This window comes from Heloderma suspectum, chromosome 5, assembly GCF_057233095.1.
Source record: "Heloderma suspectum isolate Gila_16-S chromosome 5, 16-S_ref, whole genome shotgun sequence".
Classification (NCBI taxonomy): Eukaryota; Metazoa; Chordata; class Lepidosauria; order Squamata; family Helodermatidae; genus Heloderma; species Heloderma suspectum.
This window is the reverse complement of record NC_139462.1, coordinates 200,363,954-200,388,682: the sequence shown is the minus strand read 5'-3', so window position 1 is coordinate 200,388,682 and position 24,729 is coordinate 200,363,954. Positions and strand designations below refer to the sequence as shown.

At 42.3% G+C, this 24,729-nt stretch overlaps 1 protein-coding gene across 1 annotated transcript in view; it reads right to left on the bottom strand.

Annotated features, from left to right (window-relative positions):
* Window positions 1-24,729, bottom strand: part of PLXDC2 (plexin domain containing 2) — a 344,440-nt gene that overhangs the window by 85,291 nt on the left and 234,420 nt on the right. Inside the window, exon 5 of the mRNA XM_084859023.1 lies at window positions 6,620-6,742. Within this exon, the coding sequence (XP_084715149.1) occupies window positions 6,620-6,742 (123 nt within the window). The remainder of the gene's footprint in view (window positions 1-6,619; window positions 6,743-24,729) is intronic.

Genomic DNA, 24,729 nt, shown 5'->3' with positions numbered 1-24,729 from the left:
GTTCCAAATTTGTTGGCATATTGAGTGCAGCACTTTAACAACATCATCTTTTAGGATTTTAAATAGCTCAGCTGGAATACTGTCATCTCCGCTAGCTTTGTTGTTAGTAATGCTTCCTAAGGCCCACTTGACTTCACTCTCTAGGATGTCTGGCTCAAGTTCAGTGACCACACTATCATGGCTATCAGGGACATTAAGATCTTTCCTGTATAGTTCTTCTGTGTATTCTTGCCACCTCTTCTTAATCTCATCTGCTTCTGTGAGGTCCCTGCCTTCTTTGTCCTTTATCATGCCCATCTTTGCACAAAACGTTCCCTTGAGATCTCCAATTTTCTTGGAGAGATCTCTAGTCTTTCCCTTTCTATTGTTTTCCTCCATTTCTTTGCATTGTTTATTTAAGAAGGCCTTCTTGTCTCTCCCTGCTATTCTCTGGAAATCTGCATTCAGTTGGATATATCTTCCCCTTTCTCCCTTGCTTTTCGCTTCCCTTCTTTCCTCAGCTACTTGTAAAGCCTCCTCAGACAGCCACTTGGCTTTCTTGCATTTCTTTTTCTTTGGGATGGATTGAGTTGCTGCCTCCTGAACAATGTTATAGACCTCCATCCATAGTTCCTCAGGCACTCTGTCTATCAGGTCTCATCCTTTAAATCTATTCCTCACCTCCACTGTATATTCATAAGGGATATGATTGAGGTCATACCTGAATGGTTTAGTGGTTTTCCCTATGTTGTTCAATTTAAGCCGAAATTTTGCAAGAAGCAGCTCATGATCTGGGCCACAGTCAGCTCCAGTGTCTCCATCTTTGGATGGAGTGTCTCCATCTTTGGCTGAAAAGTACATAATCAATCTGATTTCGATATTGACCATCTGGTGATGTCCATGTGTAGAGTCGCCTCTTGTGCTGTTGGAAAAGAGTGTTTGCTATGATCTACGTGTTCTCTTGGCAAAACTCTATTAGCCTTTGTCCTGCTTCATTTTGTAAACCAAGGCCATGCTTGCCTGTTATCCTGGTGATTTCTTGACTTCCTACTTTAGCATTCCAATCCCCTATGATGAAGAGGACATCTTTTTTTGGTGTTAGTTCTAGAAGGTGTTGTAGGTCTTTACAGAACCAATCAACTACAGCTTCTTCGGCCTCAGTGGTTGGGGCATAGACTTGAATTACTGTGATGTTGAACGGTTTGCCTTGGATTCGTACTGAGATCATTCTATCGTTTTTGAGATTGTACCCCAGGACTGCTTTTCCCACCCTTTTGTTGACTACGAGTGCTACTCCATTTCTTCTAAGGGATTCTTGCCCACAGTAGTAGATATAATGGTCACCTGAATTAAATTTGCCCATGCTTGTCCATTTTAGTTCACTGATTCCCAAGATGTTGATGTTCAATCTTGCCATCTCATGTTTGACCACCTCCAGCTTACCTTGATTCATTGATCTGACATTCCAGGTTCCTAAACAATATTGTTCTTTACAGCATCGGACTTTCTTTTCACCACCAGACACATTCACAGCTGAGCTCTTTGGCCCAGCTGCTTCACTCTTTCTGGCTCTACTTGGAAATGCCCTATGCTCTTCCCCAGTAGTATATTGGACACCTTCTGACCTGAGGGGCTCATCTTCCGGTGTCATGTCTTTTAGCCTTGTGATACGTTCCATGGGGTTTTCTTGGCAGGAATACTGGAGTGGGTTGCCATTTCCTTCTCCAGTGGACCCCATTTTGTCAGATCTCTCCACCATGACCTGTCCGTCTTGGGTGGCCCTGCACAGCATAGCTTATGACTTCACTGAGTTATGCAAGCCCCTTCTCCACAACAAGGCAGTGATCCATGAAGGGTTGGAAAAGTACCTTCAGCTATTACATGCCCAACTTCCTAGAAATTTTGTGGTGGCATTAAAGAATCTGATATATTTATTTTGCTCTCACTAGGCTAGTACCTAAAAGTTGACACTGGCTCCAAAAAGGTTCTAGCTGGTGTCTAGGAACTTAGTTAAGCATTAAATGCTGTACTGTTATTGAGTAGTTCATCTGCCCATCTAGGTGACGTTCAACTTGTTTTGGAAGGGGTTGCACTCCCCCTGAAAGATCAGGTTCATAGTTTGCGGGTACTCTTGGACCCAGAACTGTCACTTGAAGCACAGGTAAATTCAGTGACACGGACCACTTTTTTTATCAGCTTAGGCTAATATACCAACTACACCCTTATCTGGACAGAGATAGCCTAGATACAGTTATCCATGCTCTGATAACCTCTCATCTGGATTACTGCAATGCATTATATGTGGGGCTGCCTTTGAAAATGGTCTGCAAACTTCAGCAGGTCCAAAACAGGGCAGCGAGACTGTTCACAGTGACTGGCCAACGAGATCATATTATGCTAGTACTTTCCCAGATGCACTGGCTGCTGGTCCCTTTCTGGGCCCGATTCAAAGTGCCCTAAACAGCTTGGGGCCAGGTTATCTGAAGGATCGTCTCCTCCCATATGTACCTGCCTGGACCCTAAGATCATCTTCAGCGGTCCTTCTCTGGGAGCCCCTGCCAAAAGAGGTAAGGCATGTGGCTACCAGGAAAATGGCATTTTCTGCTGTGGCACCCCAGTAGTGGAACGAACTCGCTAGAGAGGTTTGCCTGGCACCTATGGTGTACTCTTTCCGGTGTCAGGTGAAGACCCTTTTATTTTCCCAGCCCTTTTTAGCATTCCAGGTTTTTCAGCACTGGCTGTCTTAGATCTGCTATTGCATTTAAATTGCATTTAAAACCTGCACTGCTGCTAGGTTTTACTCTGGTTGTATTTTTATTCTGTAGTTTTTAATCTATTATATTTGATTCAGAGAGGTTCGGCTACTGGGCAGTATAAAAATGACATACATACATACATACATACATACATACATACATAAATGTTTCAAACAGCGGCTCTACTGAATGAGTGATGCAAGAAAAAAAAAAGTGGTAGACAAGGACTGCAGGAGATTGCAATGTTGTTTCTTCTAAATCAGCCTTTCCCAACTGTGGGCCCCCAGATGTTGTTGGACTACAACTCTGATCATCCTTGACCACTGACCAGGCTAACTGAGGATGTTTGGATTTGTAATCCAACAACATCTGGGGACCCAAGGTTGAGAAAGGCTGCTCAAAATCCAAAGTTATTTACGAATGCAACCACTGTCTAATAAGAGGTATAAATTGGTTCCCAGAACACGTGCTGCCAACTGTTTTCTTGCTTTAATCACAGTTTTATATTGTGCTATTTAGTTCACAACCCACTGGCTATATAACTTAGGGATGTTTACAGAAAAGCTGATGCAGAAAAGTTTATATTTAAAGCATTCCATTTTCATTCTGTTCATCTATTATGCATAGATTTTTCTTTTCTTTTCTATCTACTGCAAGCTTTCAGAGTGAGAGATATAAAATAATAGACAGTGTTAGTGGTAAATATTAAGTGCTCTGGCTAAATAGAATCACTATGACTTCATCGGTGGTGCCCGCATTAATGATGGTGTGGAGCTTTTTAGTTACAACAGCCCCTCTATTCTTTATGAAAGTAGTCTTGTTAAACCCCTGTGGACCATACTGCAATGGTCTGTGAGCTACCAAGCCAAATGTAGCCCACTAGCTTGGCATTGTGGCCTGCCATGTGCTTGAAGCTCTCCCTCCCCATTTCTGCAGTCCTATGCAGGTAGCTTCGGCAAGTTTTTCAAGTCCCTGTTGGGCTAGCTTGCACAGCTAGCAGGCTGCATTGGGGCATCTCACCAGTTGTACAGGCTTACTATCTTACAAATGTGCTCCCAGTAAAGTAGCATAATATGCAAATATGGTTAAAATCTTTACACCGTCCTTTATACAAAAGACTTCTTCAGTAAACATATTAAAGTTTCTTTCAGGCATCTGAAAATGTCTTTTGTTTTCAGGGCTGTATCTTTTCCTTAGAGCACACTAAAAGGCAGATATCTATCTACACACACACACACACACACACACACAGTCACATCTTCACAATAATTTTCCTTGTTAGAGTGACCAAAAGACATATCAAGAGAGGCTGGTATGATTCAACTACATCTTTGAGGAAATCTTGAAACGTCAAGGTACAGTTCAATAACAACACACTAAAATTTATGTTTGTTTCTCACTAGGACATTAGAGGAAACAAGCTTTTTATGGGGATGGGGGTGGGGTAAACTGAAGCATTACGTTATTTTCAAGTGGAACTTTCATAATCTCATTGCCTAAATTATTTCACCGTACAGTGTATCACTGGATGGTGTGAAACAGACAGACATATTTGTAACTTACTTTCTAAATACTGATTGGGTTGCTTTCTGTTTTATTTTAAAAGCACTTCTTTTATGTCAAAATCTATTTTGTTCCTCAAATGGTTGTTTGTTTGTTATGCATACACTATGCATGCATATACAGGTCCACAAAATTATGTAGCAGATTTGGTAATTCCTCAGGCAGTACACATATTCCCCTATAATACTTAAAACGGTCATCCTTCTCCCACCTCAAACCTTAGAGAACAAGATTTAGGTTAGAAAACATCACAAACTGGCTGCCTGATGTGATACACCTTAGTCTGAGGTCTATCAGCACTGAATAGAAACCTGACAATCAACAGTGGATGGGAAATAATGGATGCTACATATTTCTTACCTTTTGTGGAAGTTGGAGGGAATTCTCTTTGTTCTAATTATCTCTGAAAACCCAGTCATTTCTACAGCCATCCTCTGCCACTTTCATTTGGTCTATCCCAAACATCATTTTACCTCATTGGTTTCTATGCATTTTAACCTCCACATTTGCAAACATTTAGCCTGAACAGTTGCATGGAAGATACAAGTGTTTCCCACTGTGGCAAAAGCAAAACCCAGTTGAAGATTTTAACTAAACACAACCATTTTCAAAATTGTGATTTTAATTGGCTTTTGCCACATTAATTAACCAAGATCCTCATATTTAATAACAAAGAGTCTTCAACTTAAAGATGAACAATTTTTTTATGGCTGTTGTCTACAGTTCACTTCATCATGTATGAAGTATTATCCAGAGTTACAGGTATATATCCACATGGCTGGGTGGGGGATTGTAAGGTCAGAGGGAAATGAAATGCAGGAAGTGACAATCACGTTGTTAAGTTAACACTGGCCATTCACAAAATTAATAGCTGAATCACAAAACAGATAGCTGAGTTACAATTCATCAAGACCTTAAATTATATCTCTTGTGGCTTGAATCAGGATAAAGGCTTTAAAAAAAAAAATCACATTACATGGCTTACCCAATGCCAGGATCTGTGTTATCAGCAACAACTGTTTTGTAGGTGGCCACTGTTAATAATGTGATTGTCAGTACTGGTACTTTTCAGCATTTCATTTCCCTCTGACCTATTAAGCTGAGATGCTTTCGAGTTGTGTGCCTGCATGCTCCATTCTCACGCTACCCCTGCTCCCCTCCCTTCTCGGCATGTTGTAATTCAACACTTCACGGTTGGGAGCTGGTTTAAGATCCTAGCTTGTTCCAATCCTGGTAACCATGAGAGAATCCAATGGGACCCTTGTGCCTCCGCTGATTCTCTTGTGCCCTGCTGCTTCTGTTGCACAAGTGGTGGGTCCTGCAGATTCTGTCGTGCGAGTGGACACACTGCTTGCACAGCAGAGATTCAGTGCTTCCCAGAGAAAGCCCTGAAAGGAGCGGAAACGCACGTTTCTCAATATGGACAGGTTGGCAGGTCTCCCTTATGTGAGCTCTGCTGACCTGCCCCATTCCAGAAATGAGCGTTTTCACTCATTTCCACTTGTCCTGGAAGCCCTAAATCTGCCTTCCACAAGTAGTGGGTCTTGCTTGCAGACATGAATTGGCAGGGCATGAGAGAATCGGCAGAGGCATAAGCACCCTGCTGGATTCCGCCCAATAGTTTCTTGGTTTGGACATAACAGGAAACTATGGTTAATTAACCCAGGAAGTGTTGTATTCTGTACACTGAGAAAGGGGAAAGAAAGATTGGTGTGAGGATGGAGTGTATGGGCAAAACTGGCTTGTGCAGGTCTTGGCTTCACAAGCCAAGGTATGCTCATCTGAACCAGGCCATAGAGTACAGCATCCAATTTTGCTTTATCACTTAAGTGCCTGCCATGTATTTGACCTTCGAGAGCTGTAGGTAAAGTGAGATTTATTAGATTATTATATAGTGGCACTTTGCACACCCTCTTTATGAGGTAAATTAACTTCAGACATGCTCTGTCACTGTGTGAAATATGATACAAAGCATACTAAGTTGCTCTAATTTCCTTAATGGCTATTTACTGTATAGATGGTACCAAAGGGGGCATATAATTTTGGAAGACTCAAATTTTGCCTTTTTCAACCAATTGTGTTAATGGAGATTTAAGTACAATGTAGGATTTTTACAGCCGGGATGGGCTATAATAGTGGGGAACGTTTGCCAACAGACTCTACCAATTGAGCATGGTCTTTGACTCATGAACGGCTAGTCAGATTTGTTAAAATTCTGAGAGCTAAATATTATAGACTTCAGTGTATATTTTCTTACAAATGTGGGGTGGGGTGGGGGGAGAACATCTGAAGGATAATCTAGCGAAATGATTAATACCTACCATTATCAAAGTATCTGACAGTTGAATTTCTTGACACACTAGGGTCAAAGTTGGCCATCAAGGGTGCAATGTACTGTGTAGCCGTTAACATTCGATGCACAACTTCTCCTGTATATATAAAACCTGTAATAAAGAAACGAAATAGCAAAACCATGTCAACCACAGCTGAAAAGTTAATACACGCCAGAGTTAATTAGGTGTTGCCGGACCTTCAAAGAGTTAGCGAAAGAAAATTAATCTCCTCACCAGGTTTTAATAATGAATCAAATAACTGCAAAAGAATACAGGAAAAACATCATAAAAACGGAAAGAAGAATGGATTCCTAAGATGAACAAATGAAAGAGGTCACAGTTGTTAGAGAAATAGCTCGGGGCAGTGTTTGTCTTCAGGCCACTTTTGGGAGGTGGGAAGAGCATAACGACAGTTGAAAATATTGCATGGAAGACCATTTTTTAACTTCCGTAAGCCACCCAGAGAGCTTCAGCTATGGGTCAGTATAGAAATAATAATAATAATAATAATAATAATAATAATAATAATGGAATAATAATAATTAATGAATAATAATAATAATTCATAGCTCAGTCTCCTACAGCGCAATCTTAAGCATGTTTATTCAGAAATAATTCCCACTGTGTTCAGTGGAACTTACTCCCAGGCAAGAGTGCACTGGATTGCAGCTTAAGCTGTTATACTACACTAACTCTGCAATACACTAAGTGCACCCTATTTACTTTTGTGCATGCAAAACGTCTGGCCTATGCAATCACATGGTGAATTGTATGAAAAGGAAGATGTAGAATTTCTTTTAACTGATTTTGCATACTACAATCAACACCAGTCTTCAGACAAAAACAACGAAGAAACTTGTGGCATCTTAAAGTCTTGACATCATTATCATGGCATAATGCTTTCATGGACTAGATGCATCATCCGATGCATGAAGTGTTATCTAAGTTAGTAGCTATAGATATATATACATATGGGGTGGGGTGTGTGTGCTTGTAAGCAGTGAGATCAGGGGGAAACAAAATGCAAAAACTACATACTGTAGCTGTATTCAGGCATTTGTGATCTGGGTAGAGGAAACACGTGAGGAGAGGGAGCACACGATCCCTGTCCTGCTCCACTGTCACGTTCATTGTCCTCTACATGTGGAGGGAAACTTTCTGAAGAGGAGGCATGGGGAGCCTCCTATATTTGTGGAGGTTCTCCATGCAATCCTTAACTCTAGAAAATCAGCATTCTGCATCGTGTGGAGAGAGGTGGCGAATGTGACAGCAGAGGGGGCGGGGCTGGCGCGCTCCCTCTCCTTACACTTTTCCTCTACCCAGGGCACAAACACCTGAATAGGGCTTGTGACAATTATGTGAAAGCTTAAATGTATGTGAAATTGTTACAGTGACCATTCATAAAGCAGTGTAGATGATAACATATTCTGGCATTATTAAACTAATGTGTAGTAGAATTTAAACCCTACAGGTAGTATCCAATGTTAGTCCTACACAGAGTAGACCCATTGAAATGAAGGGGACTTAAGTTAATTGTGACTAACTTAAGTCTCATTCATTTCAGTGGGTCTACTCTACATAGGACTAACATCAGATACTACCCTTTATCTTGATTCAGGCTAGACAGTGCCACACACAAAGTTTCATCTAAATCAGCCTTCCTGAACCTGATGCCTTCCAGATGTTTCCCCAACCAGCATGACCAATAGTCAGGAATTCTGGGAGCTGTGGTTCAAACCATCTGGAGAGCACCAGATTGGGGGAGGCTGATCCAAAGCAATGGAGTAGTATCTGATCAATGCTGCAACTAGGTTCACCAGGCAAAAGGACATTAGCAATTCTAAGTAAAAAAGCCCTGCTCAGTGGGTGTTGTGCTGTGGATGATTGAAGCCCTTGCTTCAAGAGACAAAAAGAAGAAAGAAAGGGAGAGTAAAGTGGTGGATAACTGCAAGCCAGGCAGCATTTCTGGGATCAAACCACAATTCCAGTCAAGCTTCAGTACAACTTGGAAAGAAACACACAAGTCAATGCATGTCACAGACTAAAAGCTTGAATGGACTCCTGCTGAATTTGATTTTTTTTATCATTTCTGCTAATACCCTGAGTAAATTGCAGATGTAAACTAAGCGTATTCCTGAATAGGTCTCCACAGACATTTGGCAAGGGCTGGCTTACACTGCCTATGACCCAGTTTTCTGATGGTTGTACTTGCTCTCTGTTGATTCATTGCAGCCCAGTGAACATGTTCAAACTCTACAGTTTCCTGAACAACTTACTCTTTCCTTTGTGGGAGTGGTTTGTTGCTTCTGGAAATGTTCTGCAGCTTGAAATATAAGACACTGCCTTCTAAACTGCTGGAGTAAATAAATCAAATGGAAGATTGTTGAAAGGGTGGTTTAAAAAGTACACCACATAGTTTCATTAAAAGTTTTAAGCTCAGGAGTTTATAAAAAAAAAACCCTAAGGGTTGGATCCATGACTAATGTAAGTCCCATTGATTTCAGTGGGCCTACTCTAAGTATGACTAAGGGCACAATCCTATGGCCGCTAGTTAGTGGCTAGACGGCAATAGGATAGGTCAGTTCCCGGGAACCGACCTACACCCCCGCCCACGCTGCCTCATAGGCACAACGGATTGGCCATGCTCCGCGCTTGTAAGAGGAGTGCGGAGAGGTGAAAACAGGGCATTCCTGGGGGCAGGCCAGGGCAGGGAGGGCGGAAGTGCTGTTCTGACGCTTCCTATGTGTCGTCCGGCGTCCGCCCCTCCTGCTCCGACTTCCCACAGCTAGACAGCCCAAATTGGCTGTTTAGCTGCGAATGCAGGGCAGCTGAAATGTGGAGGGGATGATCCCCTCCACGCTGCTCCTGCCCTGCATTGGATAAGTGGTTGCCTTCGAATTCGAAAGCGAGTGCCTATCCTGATAGGATTGCGCCCTAAATCTCAGTTCAACCCTAAGTATTGACTGATTAGAGATGGCTTTGGCCAACTGCTGAATCAAGTGCATTTAGCACAGATGAACCTTAATTTAAAGGACTGTCCCTCATTCTGCAGCATAAAGCAGCACAGAACATCATTCACACACCTGCAATGTTTTTATGCAGAGTTTTTATGTTTGATGGCCTGGATCAAAAGAACTGCCTGACTTGATCTGCACAGCCAAGAAAGCTTTAGAGTTGTGTTTGTCAAACAACAGCTCATCATGTCACATGGCAAAAAATTTTTTGAAACAGAGGGAAGTTTAAAAAGCAATTTGTGATATGGCACTGGAGTCACCCAAAGGGTGGAGGGGCTACGAAATCCCACAGGGTACATCCAAACTACTTAATACCCTTAAGTAGCTATTTGGATCTCAGCCAAATCATTAAAGGTAAAAGGTAAAGGTGTCCCCAACCAGTCATGTAGGGTGTGGTGCTCATCTCCATTTCTAAGCCGAAGAGCCAGCGCTGTCCGAAGACGCTTCCGTGGTCATGTGGCTGGCATGACTGAACACTGAGGTGCACGGAACGCTGTTACCTTTCCCGCCGAGGCGGTACCTATTTATCTACTTGCAATTCCTTGCTTTCGAACTGCTAGGTTGGCAGGAGCTGGGACTGAAGATGGGAGCTCACTCCGTCACGCGGCACCTGGGTCTCGAACTGCTGTCCTGCTGACCTTCCGGCCTGCAGTTCAGCGTCTTAACCACTAAGCCACCGCGGCCCAGCCAAATCATTACCAACTCCAATTTAGGCCATCACTCATTCCTTCATAAAGCCTTCTTCTCCCTACTTGTATGTATCTGTTGAAGTGGGCTGTAGTTCACGAAAGCTGATGTCATTATAAATGTGTTAGTTTATACACATTTGTATAATGTGGGGGTACTATAAGACTGTTTTTGGGTATCTCCTCCCCACACCTCTGGGCCAGTGCATTGAAGCTTAAGCTACGAGTTCAGCTTGTGTTGCTCCAAGTTCTCTAGGTCAGCAGTGGGCAAACTTCAGGATGGCAGGATCTTCTTTGCTTTTTTTACTAGAGAACCTTACACGTGTGAAATAGTGTGTGTGTGTGTGTGTGTGTGTGTGTGTGGTGAGGGGTGGATATACACTTAGAATTAAGGGACAGGATGCCTCTAAGCAGGTGCTCAGCCCAGGAATTTGTTTTTTAATTCCAGCACTGAGCTCTTTTACACACAAATAAATCCCAGGTTTTCCTTCCCACCTTCCTTTCATCTAATTTACAAAAGGGGAGGGGGGGGTGTAAAAAGGCCTTTTAATTGTTGCTATTGTTAAAGACACACAAGTCAGAAATCCTTGTGGCTCTACTGCGAATCACAGAGAGATCTGCGGACAGACAGATAGACAGACAGATTTATTTTCTGTACCACCCAATAGCCAAAGCTCTCTGGACGGTTGACAAAAATTAAAACCACAAGGCGCAGCATAAAACAATATAAAATTTGAAAGCCAGATCTACCTTCAGCTCTACCTTCTGCCCACCCCTGTCCTAGGAGTAATTGAATGTGGAGTGGAGGACACGTGGACTGAAAAGCGGAGCCTGTTTAAAACGTAGGCTGGCTTTGCATCTACCTAAAGCATTAAGCTGCTTTGCATCTACCTAAAGCATTAAGCTGCATTAAGCTGAGGCTCCATAACCTCAGAGTTGTATTTCAAACCTATACAGAAAAATCAGGCTGTTTGTCAAAGACGAGACTTATATTTATTTTTTATAATTTATACAGTGCATGGCAAAACCATATGTTAAAAGCTCTCCTAATACAGGGAGCTGTGCTTATTTAGCTGGAAAAGTAACTGCCTGCCAGTGAGGATGGCACAATGAACAGTTCTGCATGACAGAGGCTTCCACTGGGCAAAGACTGGCCATTTGAGCATGCAAGCTGATGCGGCTTTATTGGTTAGATTGTAGCCGCATATAAAGTAGAAGGTCAATAAGCACAAAGAGTTCCTTTGAAAAGATGAGATCCGAGAAGTCACCTCATCTGTTCGGCCTAGAGTGTTCAAAGGCTACCATATTGCTTCAGGAATCAGTAAAACTTAAAGCTTTCCTCAAAACTTTATACCAAAAATGCAATGGTGAGCATAACAGGATATATAATACTCACTCCCACTTGCTGTGCTCTTAAAGATTTATCACCTTTCCAGTTCTTATTTAAACCAAGAAAGTACAAAGTCCCTACTGCTCATTTCCATCAGGAAATAATTCCAATGAAATTGCAAGTGGGTGGAAGTGATTCATAGGATAGATGACTTTGTTCTGGCCTATGAACTGGATATTTCCAAATTGTAACCAGCCACACACATCTCTTGATTACTACACAACAGAACTAGAGTCCACAAGATCCTTCCACTGCTTCCAGTTAGGATGGCTGAATGGTGCCATGTTCAGCATCTTTGCACTTTCTCATTAACTGTACAGATGCCGAGCATATTAGCTATTGCCCCTTCCAACTCCTCACAGGCTGAATTGGAAACAAGAATCAGACTTTCTGTCAAACCTCTACAATGTAAGCCTGCCCAAACCATATGATCTTCATCAGAGGCCCCTCTTAAAGTTCCACCAGCACATGAGGTTACGTGTGTGGTGACCAGAGACACGGCTTTCTTGGTTGTGGCACCTCATATTTGGAATCTTATTGGACAGATGCTGCTGTTTCTGCATTTTATGCCAGTTTTTAAAAATAATAATAATCTCAGATTGATACATAAAAAAAACAAGATTAGTGGAGAACTATGTCATAACATCAAGAGACCTGCAAAGTCTGATGGATAACTAAATTCCAATTCACACATTAATCTGGGAGGTGTAAATTGGGTCAGTTTATTTCAGAATTTGCAAAGACTGATTTTCTCAAGCATCCCAACTCTGAGGCTCATATTCTTGGGGCCAGCTTCAGCTGATTTGCCAGCTACAGCATTTTCTGGACAGGGATAACCTAGCTACAGTAGTGCACATGCTGATAACTTCCCAATTAGACTACTGCAATGCACCTTACATGGGGCTGCCCTTGAAGATGACTCGGAAGTGCAAAATGCAGCAGCTAGACTGTTGACTGGAACATCTCACAAAGTTCATATAACACCAGTTTTAAAGGAATTGCACTGGCTGGTAATATACTTCTGGTCAGAATTCAAGGTGCTGGTGATAACATTTAAAGCCCTAAACGGCTTGGGACCTCAATATTTGAGGGATATTGTAGAGCTGGAAAAAGTGCAGAAAAGGGCAACTAAAATGATCAAGGGGCTGGAGCAACTCCCCTATGAGGAAAGGTTACAACAGCTGGGATTGTTTCATTTGGAGAAAAGGCGAGTAAGGTAACATGACAGAGGTGTACAAAATTATGGATGGTGCAGAGAATGTGAATAGAGAGACATTTGTCTCCTTCTCTCATAATACTAGAACTGGGGGTCATCCCATGAAGCTGGTTGGTAGGAGATTCAGGACAGATAAAAGTACTTCTTCATATAGCCCATAGTTAATCTATGGATTTCACTACTACAAGATGTAGTGAAGGCCACCAGCTTGGATGGCTTTAAGGCGGGATTGGTTAAATTCAAGGAGGAGAAGGCTATCAGTGGCTACTAGTCCTGATGGCTGTATGCTACCTTCAGTATCCAAGGCAGTATGCCTCTGTATACCAGTTGCTGGGGAACATGTTGAGGGGTGGGTGCTGAAGCACTCGTGTCCCGCTTGTAGGCTCCCAGTCAACAGCTGGTTGTTCACTGTATGAACAGGATGCTGGACTGGATGGACCCTTGGTCTGATCCAGCAGGGCTCTTCTTTTGTTCTTATGTTCAGTCAAGGCTGTAAACTGAGACTGCAACAGTTGAAGAGCAACTCACTTTCTCAGATTGAGGATTAGGCACTGTTTGATTTAGTAGGCACCATTTTTTTAAATGGTGCCTATGAAACCTTCTAAAATGGCAAGTATCCACATTCAGTAGGGTGTGGTACACAACCTATGTAATTTTCTTTTTGGCTCATTGGCCATGTGATAATCTATGCTCAGATAACCCACAGAATTTATGTCACAAGAGAAACCACTGAATGTTACCACAGAAAAAGAATACATTATATTAGGGGATGTTCTCAGAAAGAATAACCCAAAACTGCTTTGAAAAGAAAGCAATGCTGGAAAAAGTTGATGTAGAGATGTGCTGCCTCATTAGATCTACATTTTAACAACATAATCTTCCTCCTCCTCCTCTTCCTCACTGGTGAAACTGCACAAGCAGGAAGCTAATGTGGACAGAATACTCTATTGCACCTAAGGAAGTCAAAGTGATATACAATTATCACGGAGCTAGCACAGAAAATGATCGCCACAGTGTTGCTCTAAATCTAGAGCGCACAGCATCGCGCTACCTCCATGCACAGTGTAGTACCACAACATTAGCCTCCATCCTGTCTGTTAACTCTTTTAGAGTGCAATCCTATGCATGTTTAGGCAGAAAATAAGGCATTTATTTTGTCTAAACCGGTTTAGGATTTCATCCTTAGGCTGCAATCCTATATACACTTACCTGGGAGTTAGTCCGACTGAATTCAATGGGAGTTACTTCTGAGTTGATATGAATAGGATTGCATTGTTAATTACCTAAGAGGAAAGATGCTTTGAAATTCTTGTGACTTTAAGATACCTGTGACAGGGGGTTGGACTACTGGATGGTACTGGCTACCAGTTGGGTACTTGTAATGTGGAATGGTACCTTCAGTTGCATGGTAGCTTCAGTTGCACATACTCCATGTGTCTATTGCAATGAACAGACACATCTCGGGCTTAGATCCACCATTCTGCCACTGTCAGCCATGCAACTCCAAGCAAGGTTGCTGAAACTAGCCACATCTTAGGAGGCCATATCCATATTGCCTAAATAATGCATGTTAAGAGCATGGCCCTGAACAGCTGTAACTTGCCAGCATTTTGGAGGTTGCGTGAACATGGAAAACCTTTAACACAACATGTTAAGCTGGTAGGTTTTTTGTTGACTGAATTTGATTCTGTTTTGGCAAGGCTATCAGTAAAACTCTCTGATCAAACTGAAAATAAGAACTTCAGTGTAAAAAAAGAAAGGAAGAAGTATCATACTTAGTAAGGTATCAGGGACAACAGACATTACTTTAAAAACAAAGCTATCAACTATGTCTCTTTTTCATTTTTACTCTAGAGTAAGCACAGAGGCCCAATCTGGTTTGGGACCCTCGTGTGGTGGGTACGGGGGCTTTAACCCTTCTTCCCTGCTATAGGCCTGATTTGGATGGGGCAGGAGAGGAACCTGCAATTTCTATTGCAAAATAGTGATCCATTTGCTTTATGGATGAATATATTGCATTAGAAATTGCAGGCATGGGGCGGGGGGGAGTGCAATCCAGATCATCCATGTACTGGTGGCGGGGGGAGGTTAGAGCCTCATACCCCTCACGCATCAGTCCTGATCTGGATTGGTCTCCCTGTCCCTACTCTAGAGTAAAAATGAAAAAAATAAATAGCTGTAGCTGCTGGCCATGTCTCTAAAGTAATGTCTATTTTGGCCCTCAGACACCATTTAGATTGGTAAGAATTCACATACAGGCACTTTAACATACATTGTTAAAACACACATTTATTCCAACAAAGAAATATTGTGATGCATGCATTCTAATATAAATTCCTGTTTATCATTTCAGGAAATTTATCACTACTTTATAAATGTCTAGAATTCTGAAATAATTTTTATTACAAAATCCTAGTGGCATAAATCTCTGATAGGCTTATAAACTTATAAATTAAGGATAAGTTCTTCTGGACCAAAAAGAAAAAATTGAGGCCTTTGTTTTCAAGCCTTCTGGGGCTTGTAAATTTAGCAGCAGAAATGGCTCCTTGCAAAGAACAGAAAATGCCAGCATGAATGAAGAAACTCTGGGACGTGTAGTTCTTAAGAGACCATATCTCATAGGAAGGCACGCTATTCTCTTTCTCTCAAATAAGAAGTCCTAGAGTTTCAACAAAGAAATATCATTCCATATAGAGTAATAGAGTGGCTGTGTCAAGGAAAACTCTGGGAAAGCCAGATTTCAGAATGTGTCGACTTTTAAGTTATATTTTTAAACGTCCCACAGTTTGATTCCCCACCCTGTAGTATAATAACAATAAATAAATAACGTATATATTTACTAAAGTAGAATTAATTCTGTAGCTCCTACTTTTCCTAGTAGCAGCATATTCCATATTTCAGCTTTTCTCAAGACAATTTTATAATGATATATCAACCCTCTTTGGAAAAGAAGGAAGTCTTTCCCACAGTGATTTCATTGTAGCGGGGAACCATAATTCAGCTTTCCTCAAGTTACGAACAGACAACACTGGAGCTATTATGACAATATTTCCAGGACGAAGGGGTTGTGTTCAAAGCCTACAATAAGGTAGGTTCTGTCTGAAAACAGTACGCACCTGTATTTTTCTGAAAAACAGGAATGGAGTTTAGTTTATATTTTGTTTTTATTTTCAAGAAAGTTCTCCTTTCCTGGGGGGCAGGGTCAGTTTTGGATTTCTTCTAAAATCTTATCTTAGGCAGAGTAGATAAGATATCCTCCCCCATGTCCCTGGTAACTAGCCACACTCACTCCCATTCTATAGCCCCCGTCCCTCCTGGCCAATATGAACTGGGCACATGCAAACTAAACGTTATGCGCTCCCACAGGCTATATTAGGCCAGAAATATGGCATTGCAAAGAAAAACTTCAAACAAATTAGACAACCTCTAGGGCAAATCCCATACACGGCTTTCCCCTTGGCCTGGCACAGCTAACTGTTCCCAGAAAGACCCAGTACAAACAGAGAAATCAGGCAATACATTTAATTCCAGCAAAGTCTATGGAGGAAAAAACCCTGATCATACCTGCAAAACTGCTGTTAGTCACTTGTCAAACTTTAAACTCCTATAAATAAGCATTCTCTTACCGTTTCTATCTCAAAATCAGTACAGATCACCCTCAAACAGACCACTCCTGCACTGCCAAGTTTCAGATCAATTCTCTCTGCCATTTTCTGGATATATATAAGGTGTAGAACCTACTGTCCCCCTAATTTTTGGTTATAATGGCAGAATGTGATTCATCTGACTCAACCTTGCAACACAGAATTCATTCTCAGACATCCATCCAGCCTTTCTAGAACAATGGTGTTTTTGTGGACAGAATTATCTTTAAAAGGTTAGCACTTAATAGCAGCCTTACTCATATGGGTGGTTTGCCAGTTTGAGTTTGTGCTGATGAACTTGATGTAATTTCAGTGCAAGTGTACTTTTCATTAGCGGGGTGCATCATTCAGCCTAATTCTTATCCTCCCTTGTACACATTGCCTTTCCCCTTCAATAATTCCTTCTTCTATCTCGTAGCATTAGTGGCACTAAACCTGCTGGGGCTGTTGTTTTTTTTGTCAGGGGCACATCACAGAAGCGCTCCGCCAAGATCTTAAATGCAATAAGGAAAATGAGCAAAAGGGAACACTGGGGAAATAAAATTCACGGGGAACCATGTCGCACATATTCATTAAACAACAGCAAGAAATGTTTTACTGGTGCTTAATCTAAATAATTCTCTATCAAGGACAGATGCTTACAAAGTTTCCCCTAATAAAAATACAGATTTTGTGATCTAGAAGTTAACATAATTATTACTTTTATATAGTTGGTGGTTTTTTTTATTGCTTCAGCAAGGAATGTTAATTTGGACTTCACTCCCACCAAAGGACTGCAATTTTGTGCTCAACAGTCTTGCTCTGGACGAGTGCCATTTTCTTTATAATTACACCAAGATTAGTGAGTTGGGAAACAAAAAGACAGCAGTGATTCCACATCCTTAACACAATCTAAGAGTGTTTAAGTAAGAGAATAATGAGCTTGGGACTCGCACTCAAGATTGGGGAAGGAATGAACGAAAGTCTCCCACGCTCTTTTGTATTGCCTTATTCCTGAGCAGCCTGGAGATTCCTTTTGCTTTCTTTCAGCCGACTAGCACGCCATTTATAAACATTTGTGTCTGGCCAGCAACGACCTCCTAACATCCCTGCAGCACCAGCACTCAGTTATCACTTTGCCCTGGTGATGTTGCACTGGGGCAAAGATCGGTGAATGTTTTCCCTAGGCATTTGTTTGATGGCCCAGTAAGTCTTAGCATGATGTTATAAAGCTGGAATCTATTTTCTTTCCTCTTTTGGGAAGGATGCCTTTGAGAAAAGAACACACACAGGTATCTGTTGGGGATATTTCAACCTTGTCTGAAAGTTACTGGAAGGGGGCAGCGTTAATGCATGGGAATTTTGACCACAGCTAGCCTTAGGCTCTCTCTAGGCTACAATGTAGCTTCGTGTAATTTCGTCCTTTCGCTCCCTTCCTTCCTTCCTTCCTTCCTTCCTTCCTTCCCTCTCTCTCCCCATTGCTGGGAGCACATAAGCTTGCTCTCTCACTCCTGCCAGTGTAATGAAACACACATTGGACTGAACAAACATGTTTGATACTCTACCCTGTACCTGCATTATATATGCAAGAATATTTTGAATAAAATGGTTTTCTTCCCTTCCCTGAAGGGTGTGGTCTCCTTTATTGTTATAAGATAACCTGTATGCACGTGGGACTGATAAATGCTCATTCTGTTTTGTCTTTTTGTTTTTCTTTGCTAACCTTTCTAACAGGAGGCATCATAACTAAATAATCACATCAGTATCAGCCTTCCTCAATCTGGTGCCTTCCAGAAGAGTTCTACTACAACTCCCAATGGCCATGCTGGCAAAGATCCAGGCCTCTTCAGGGTGGGCATTTCCACAGGATAGCAGCAACCCATGCAAGTGTCTGACTGGGATCCCATGTCAGTTTTGCATGTTTTCAAACATAAGTCTGTTCTGTTCAATTTCCACATCAGTGGTGTAAACACACACATGAAAATCTGCATTTAAATCTGCAATTTCCCCTAACATACAGATTTTGTATGCAGTTTTGTACCCAACTTTTCCTAATATACACATTTCTGTATACACGGTTTGAGCTGAGAACTGCACCACAAAATCTGAAGAAGCGCACTGTCCAAAGGCTAGTATTCTGATCTGCATATGAGTTCAGGACGTGCAAATTTGGTCAGTTCGTTTAAAGATGCAAACCAAATGAATTCTTCCCCATCCCTAATTCAGTTTCGAGAGGGTTAACCATATTACTCTGTTGCAGCAAAAACAAGTAAGAGTCTTTTGGCACCTTAAAGACTTAACACGTTCATTATGCCACAAAGTTTCATGGGCTAGTGTTCATCAGGTGCATCTGATGCAGCCGACTCTAGTCCATGAAAGCTCACGCCATTATAAAAGTGTTAGCCTTGGAGGTGCTACAAAACTCTTTATTGTTTTTAACCTGAAGATATACGGTTAGATACATTAAGGTTACAATTTAATGAATTAATTTTAGTTAAATGCTTAAAAAGGGTGGGGGAGAAACCTGTGTATTCTTATTAAAAAATGGGCCTCATAATTTAAAAGTGCAGTCTGTATGGTCATTTTCATCTTCCCATTATGGGAAATCATACATTTCATTTTCTCCATATAACACAAACGGTAATAATGAGTGCCAGGGTGTATAGTTAGTGATGACAAGCTAGCTTGTATATCTGGGAATTTTATAGATGACCAACAGCCACACTAAGGGGGTGACTCCCTCCCAATCCTTCTAAGTTAAATGTCAGGATTCAGTTTGTGAACCAATCTGTGACTCAAATTCTTCACAGCTCTCACAAGGTCCGCTTATTATTGTATGTTTAGACAACTTTACACCCACACTCACTTTTCTGACATTTACGAGATAGGGTCAGTTGCCAGTTTGTGAATCCCTTGGCACTTTTAACTCAGACCAGTGTTGTCTCTGTTAGTCACACTACGTTGTTCAATAAATATCATCCCAATGCCTGTGCATCTCTGTGATCCAGTAAGAACGCAAGGAAATAAAATCTGTTTAATAAGCATGCACAGCATTTATGATGACTACAAGGACAGGTCATTGTCTATGCATTCAGTGTTTTATATTAGGAACCCTAAAAGCAATTCCAGGCAAAGAGCAAGACAGATGGCGAGCGTGTGTTGATCCTCCTGCAATGGTGCTCAGAGTACTACATATGCACGGACACACATGTAATAATGTGATATCATGTAATAACATCATGTAACGTAACCAACTAGAAAGAAAATGCAATGGATCCAGGATCTGTCTTCCACAAGAGGAAGGGCTCTGCTCATGGGAGGTCCTGCTGCCCAATTTTTGGGGATTCTCATCCCCACAACAGCTCACCCTATTCAACAGGGTCTCTTGACTGAAGCATTTTCAAGGGCCTGAAGGGGCTGCTGTGGAAAGGAGAAGCAGGGAAGTCCACTTCTGCCAGCACAGTTGATCCTGGGTTAATCTGTATCCATCCCAATATATTTAGTTGTATATTTAGATGCTTTGTCTTGGATTCCTACATTGAGCAGGGAATTGGACTCAATGGTCTTATATGCCCCTTCCAACCCTACTATTCTATGCTTCTATGAATGAGAGAGTTTCAAGTTCCAACAGTGTTTTATGGCATCCAAATAGCATGTGACTGTCTCCTTATCCCCAGGCCAAATGTGGGTAATGTAATCATATGGTAAGTTACAAACTGTGGCAAAACATCTATGATACCTTCCAAGTGAATACTGTGAAATTAGAGGGTATGTGCAGGGCTGTTTCCACTTCCCCAGTTAGAATGCAGCTTACAACATACTTATGGCTAGACTTAACACACAGTAATTATGATATGGAATTATATCACATTTACCACAAAACCCCATTTGCTTTTCATGCAAAGAAAACATTATTTCATGAAGTCAGAGAGCCTTCTCTGATTTACATAGCCAGACCAATCTCTTAACCCTTTTTGAGAAGAGGGCAGCAGGCCATGATGATTACATATTTCATCCCCACAGCATGCATGCATGCGTTAATTAATTACATTTCTATACCGCCCAATAGCCAGAGCTCTCTCCTCTATGGAAGGAATTCTCCCCTCCAGCCTCCATAATACATGCAAGTGAATAAATGTAGCTGAGGACTCATCATCAGTACCAGCAAGGTCGGTCCAAGTCCTTTCCCCACTACCTCATGCTATCTATCTATCTATCTATCTATCTATCTATCTATCTATCTATCCCATTTCTATACTGCCCAATAGCCGAAGCTCTCTGGGCAGTTCACAAAAATTAAAACCACAAAGTACAGAATGAAAACAGAATAAAATATAAAAGCTTAAAACTACAGTATAAAAATGCAACGAAAATAAAACCTAGCAGCAATGCATAGATTTAAAATACAGTCAACTAACTATGCTGGTCATTGACCGTAACAATAAATGATTCAAAATACAGTAACAGATTTAAAACAGAAAAGTTAAAAGACTGTAATATAGACAGAGGCCTTCCAGGTCAAGCTGTGGAGCCAGCTTGGACTCAGCCGTGCCAACATTCAATTGTTGAATTGTTGGCCTCCTGCCCATATTATTCCAGCAAGGTTGGTTTCTGTCTCCCTGTGGGTATGGTGTGGCACCTTGGGGGAATGACCTGAGTGTTGAAGGAGAAAGCCCTTATCTTTGGTTAAAGGGCAAGGCCCTTATTTTGCAGGCTTTGGCCGACATGCAAGTTATCTGGCAAAGTTTCTGGGAATTGTTATTAACTACTCAGGGTATTGCCTCGGTTGGTATGGGCTGAATCCTTGGGCCCTTCACAGGGCCTGTAAGAAGGTGAGTAGGGAAATAGGCAATTCCTTATCCAAACAGGGTGATGGGGTTATAGTGCATCCCAATATTTCTGATTCATGGAGGGAGCTCTATAGGTAAGATGGGGTCCAGTTGTCTGACATCAGCAATGATTTGTTTTTGTCCGATCTGTGAAGGGTCTGCTGGAATTAATTTGGTGCAGCTGGGGAGGGAATGACTAAGCAGAGGCTTGTCATCCTCCTGTGACAGGTATGTGTGGGCACCTTTGGTGGGGAATAGGGTTGGTGAGTATTCTGTTTCTGGTGACTGGCATGAGGCTTCCAGCAAAGAGTTTTGCAGCCCCAGTTGGAAGATAAGGATTACCTTTGAAGCCAAATCACCTTGCCCACTCAGAGTTTTGTGGCCTGGGGGGCAGTGACAAGGGAAGGCCTCCCATCCCAAAACTGGGCAGTCCTGAGGGGTGGCAATCAAAGATGCCATTCTACAGGCATCGGATGTCTCAGCTGATAAAATGGCAGGTTAGTCACTGGTTTAGAAAAGTTGCCCGCTTTGGTTTCCCTTTGCAGATCTGATCAATCTCGATAAATGTGGCCCAAATTTTATACCAGCTACTTGTGTCTTATCTCTTTATTCCCCACTCCCTCCTTTCACCCACAATAAAACCTAACGGCAATGCAGATATTTAAAATACAATTACTAACTATGCTGGTCATTGACCATAACAATAAATGATTCAAAATACAGTAACAGCAAAGTTAAAAGACTAAAATGCTAAAATGCTGGAAAAGGTCTTCGCCTGGCGCTGAAAGGAGTACAGCGTAGTCACCAGACAACCCTCTCTAGGGAGCTTGTTCCACAACTGGGGTGCCACAGCAGAAAAGGCCCTCTTCCTGGTAGCCACTGGTCTCACTTCCTTTGGCAGGGGCTCCCAGAGAAGGGCCCCTGAAGATGATCTTAGGGTCCAAACAGGTACATATGGGAAGAGATGATCCTTCAGATAACCCGGCCCCTAGCCGTTTAGGGCTCTGAATGTTAATACCAGCACTTTGAAATGGACCTGGACATAGACTGGCAGCCAGTGCAGCTGGAAAAGTAGGGGCATGATATGATCATGTTGCCCAGTCCTCGTTAATGATCTCGCTGCCCTGCTTTGGATCAGCTGAACTTTCCAAACTGTTTTCAAAGGCAGCCCCATGGATAAGGCATTTCAGTAATCCAGATGAGAGGTTATCAGAGCATGGATAACTGTAGCTAGGCTATCTCTGTCCCAATAAGGTAATAGTGGGTATATCAGCCTAAGCTGATAAAAGGTGCTCCATGCCACTGAGTCCACCTGTGCCTCAAGTGATAGTTCTGGGTCCAAGAGCACCCCTAAACTACAAACCTCATCCTTTAGGGGGGTGCAACCCCCTCCAGAACAGGTTGAACATCACCTAGCCAGGCAGATGAACCACCCACCTCTGTTTTGTCTGGATTGAGTCTCAGTTTATTGGCCCTCATCCAGTCCATTACAGTGCCCAAGCACTGATTCAGAACAGCCACTGCCTCACCTAGATTTGATGAGAAAGAGAGGTATAGGTGGGTATCATCCACGTATTGATGACACCTCAGCTCACACATCTGGATAACCTCTCTGGAGGTTTCATGTAGATGTTGAACAGCACAGGGAATAAAATAGAGCACCGTGGCACCCCACAGCATAATTGCCAAGGCACAGAGCAACAATCCCTCAGCACCACCTTCTGGAATCGGCCATCCAAGTAGGAGTGGAACCAATGCAGTGCAGTGCCTCCAACTCCCAGCCCAGACAACCTTTCCAGAAGGATGCCATGGTCAACGGTATTGAAAGCTGCTGAGAGGTCCAAGAGAATCAACAGGGTCATACTCACCCCCATCCCTATCCTGGAAGAGGTCATCCCACAGGGTGACCAAGGCAGTTTCCGTTCGAAAACCAGGCCTGAAGCCAGACTGAAATGGATCTAGATAATCCATTTAAATTATATACTGTGACTGTATTTTAGTTTCAACCATTTTTGATTTTGACATGATGTTGTATCTGCCCTAATATGTTTTAGTTGTTTATTTGTTGTGTATATAGCCTATGGCATTAAGTAAGTGGAATGGAAGTTATGCTTTTTCAGGAGTGGACTAATTACCACTTCTTTTAAAGAGGCTGGCATGACCCCCTCTCTCAAGAAGGAATTTATAACATCTTGGACCCTCTTGCTTCTCTGGATAGCTGGCGCCCAATGGTGGCCCTAGATCCTGTAGTCCAGCCTCTTCCTATGGCCGACAGAAGACTGGGGTTTGAGAGGTTTGATAGTTTTGGTTGAGTGAGGAAGCCTCAGAAACATTAACCAAGCCTTCCCACAAGGTCGGTCTAGTCATTGGTTTGTAGGGAGGTGAACCATGATATGGGTTCAGCCTCCTCCATGCAAGCAGACACAGAAACTGGCTTCCTGTATCTTATTCTTTCCTCTTTACCTTCTGTCTCCCCCTGTCCTCCAGTGGTCTTCCTCTTCCTGTATCTTTCTGTATCTCTGTTCTCCTTACTTATCCTTTACTCTGAGTTTTCTCTCTCCTCCTGGCTTCCACTTCCTTGAAGTCTTTTATCTCATCAGTCCTTCATCCTCCTTCTCCATGCTCCTCCTCTGCCCTTGCCCTTGTCCGGTATTCCTCCCTCTGTGCTCTCTCTCTTATTGGTCACTCCTTCTTTCTCCACCTTTCACCTCTCTTCTCTTTCCTTTTTCTCCATCTCTCTATTATCTCCTCTCCATTCCTAACCTCCCGGATAATCTTTTAATAGCCTCCCCAGCCCTGGCTGTCCTGCCCCCTCCTCCCCAATCAGCCACAGCTGTGGCGCTGCTGGACACTAGGCAGGCCAACAAGTGGATGGCACCTAGCCATGACACCATTCCTGGGAGCCATTTCCAGCTGACCCCACCTGGATTCTTCATTGGCTGAGGCAGGGGGTGGTGAGGGGTGGCGACCCCTAGTAGTCCATCATCACAGTACAGTTAAGGGATATGTTGACAATGACATTAACCATGATTTCCCACTTAACGAGGATTCTTCAACAGGGTTTGAAGCAGGCTAAGAATCTTGGTTTAATGAGGAAACCTAATTAGGCTTAAGCATTTTAAGGCAGAAGGAAGGCAGAATTCAATCTGGGGAGGGAATGTGTCACCACACTGCCTGCTCCCAATAACTGAACCATGGTTAAGAAACATGCATGCTGTCCTGCAATGGAAGGATCTGGAGTCCTTGTTTGCAGCCTAATTATAATATAACTTATGTGCATGCAACTATGCACATAGTAACAGCCATCATATTTTAAATTTACCTCTGAATTTGTCTGTTA